The sequence below is a fragment of the Corvus brachyrhynchos genome, unplaced genomic scaffold (genome assembly GCF_000691975.1).
Source record: "Corvus brachyrhynchos isolate BGI_N302 unplaced genomic scaffold, ASM69197v1 scaffold706, whole genome shotgun sequence".
Classification (NCBI taxonomy): Eukaryota; Metazoa; Chordata; class Aves; order Passeriformes; family Corvidae; genus Corvus; species Corvus brachyrhynchos.
Genome location: NW_008238371.1, coordinates 58,894 through 59,896, shown reverse-complemented (window position 1 = coordinate 59,896; position 1,003 = coordinate 58,894). Strand labels below are relative to the sequence as shown.

The window sequence follows — 1,003 nt, the reverse complement described above, 5'->3', positions numbered from 1 at the left end:
TCCCTGACAGGAGGGGGCAGCCGGGGGGGGTCGGGCTCTGCTCGAAGGGAACAGGGACAGGAGGAGAGGGAACGGCCTCAGGCTGGGCCAGGGGAGGCTCAGGTTGGATATTGGGAACATTCCTTCCCCAGAAGGGCTGTCTGGCCCTGGCACAGCTGTCCAGGGCAGGGGGGGAGTCCCCATTGCTGGAGGGATTTAACAGCCCTGTGGATGTGGCACTTGGGGACATGGGGCAGTGGTGGCCTTGGCAGCTCTGGGGGACGGGTGGGCTTAGGGGTCTGAGAATTCCCTTGATGACAGGGATCCTGATGACTCTTGGCACCCCTGTGACAATGACCCCCCTTCATGACAATGGGGAACTCCATGACAATGGAAAACCTCCCAGTTATGGGGATCCGGTGGCAGTGGGGACCCTGGTGGTGATGGGGACTGCTGTGACAAGGGGCACCCCAGTGATGATGGGGACACTCCCATGATGATGGGAGCCCCTGTGCTGATGGGGACCCCCATGACAAAGGGCACTCTGTGGTGATGGACACCCCCTGTGATGGTGGGGACACCCTGTGACAATAGGGACACCCTGAGACAGTGGGCACCCTGTGACAGGGGGGACCCTATGATGGTGGGGACTCCTGTGATGATGGGGACCCCGTGTGGCAATGGGGACCCCATGACAGTGGGCACCCTCCATGATGATGGGTACCCCAGACTACAGCCCTGGCAGCAGTGGGAGGTTTGTGGGGGTCTGGGGGTGCAGAGCCCACCCAACGTGCCCCCCCAGCACTGATGTGCGGCAGCATCCTCGGGAACACCTCGGCCACCACCCGGCGCTTGTACTTGGGCACCTGGGGACACAGGGGACCCTGCACCCCCGGCCCGGGGGCTGGCAGTAGGGGCTTGGGGGGGGCTGGGGGTTCAGAGCCCCCCTGACCCTGCCCCCCCAGCGCTGATGTACGCCAGCATCTTCGGGAACGTGTCGGCCATCATCCAAGCGCTGGGCGCC

At 64.2% G+C, this 1,003-nt stretch overlaps 1 protein-coding gene across 1 annotated transcript in view; it reads left to right on the top strand.

The window, feature by feature from the left end:
• The window catches only part of KCNH2 (potassium voltage-gated channel subfamily H member 2), an 18,241-nt gene that overhangs the window by 15,667 nt on the left and 1,571 nt on the right, over nt 1–1,003 (top strand). Inside the window, 1 exon segment of the mRNA XM_017736304.1 lies at nt 945–1,000. Coding sequence (XP_017591793.1) covers nt 945–1,000 — 56 coding nt within the window.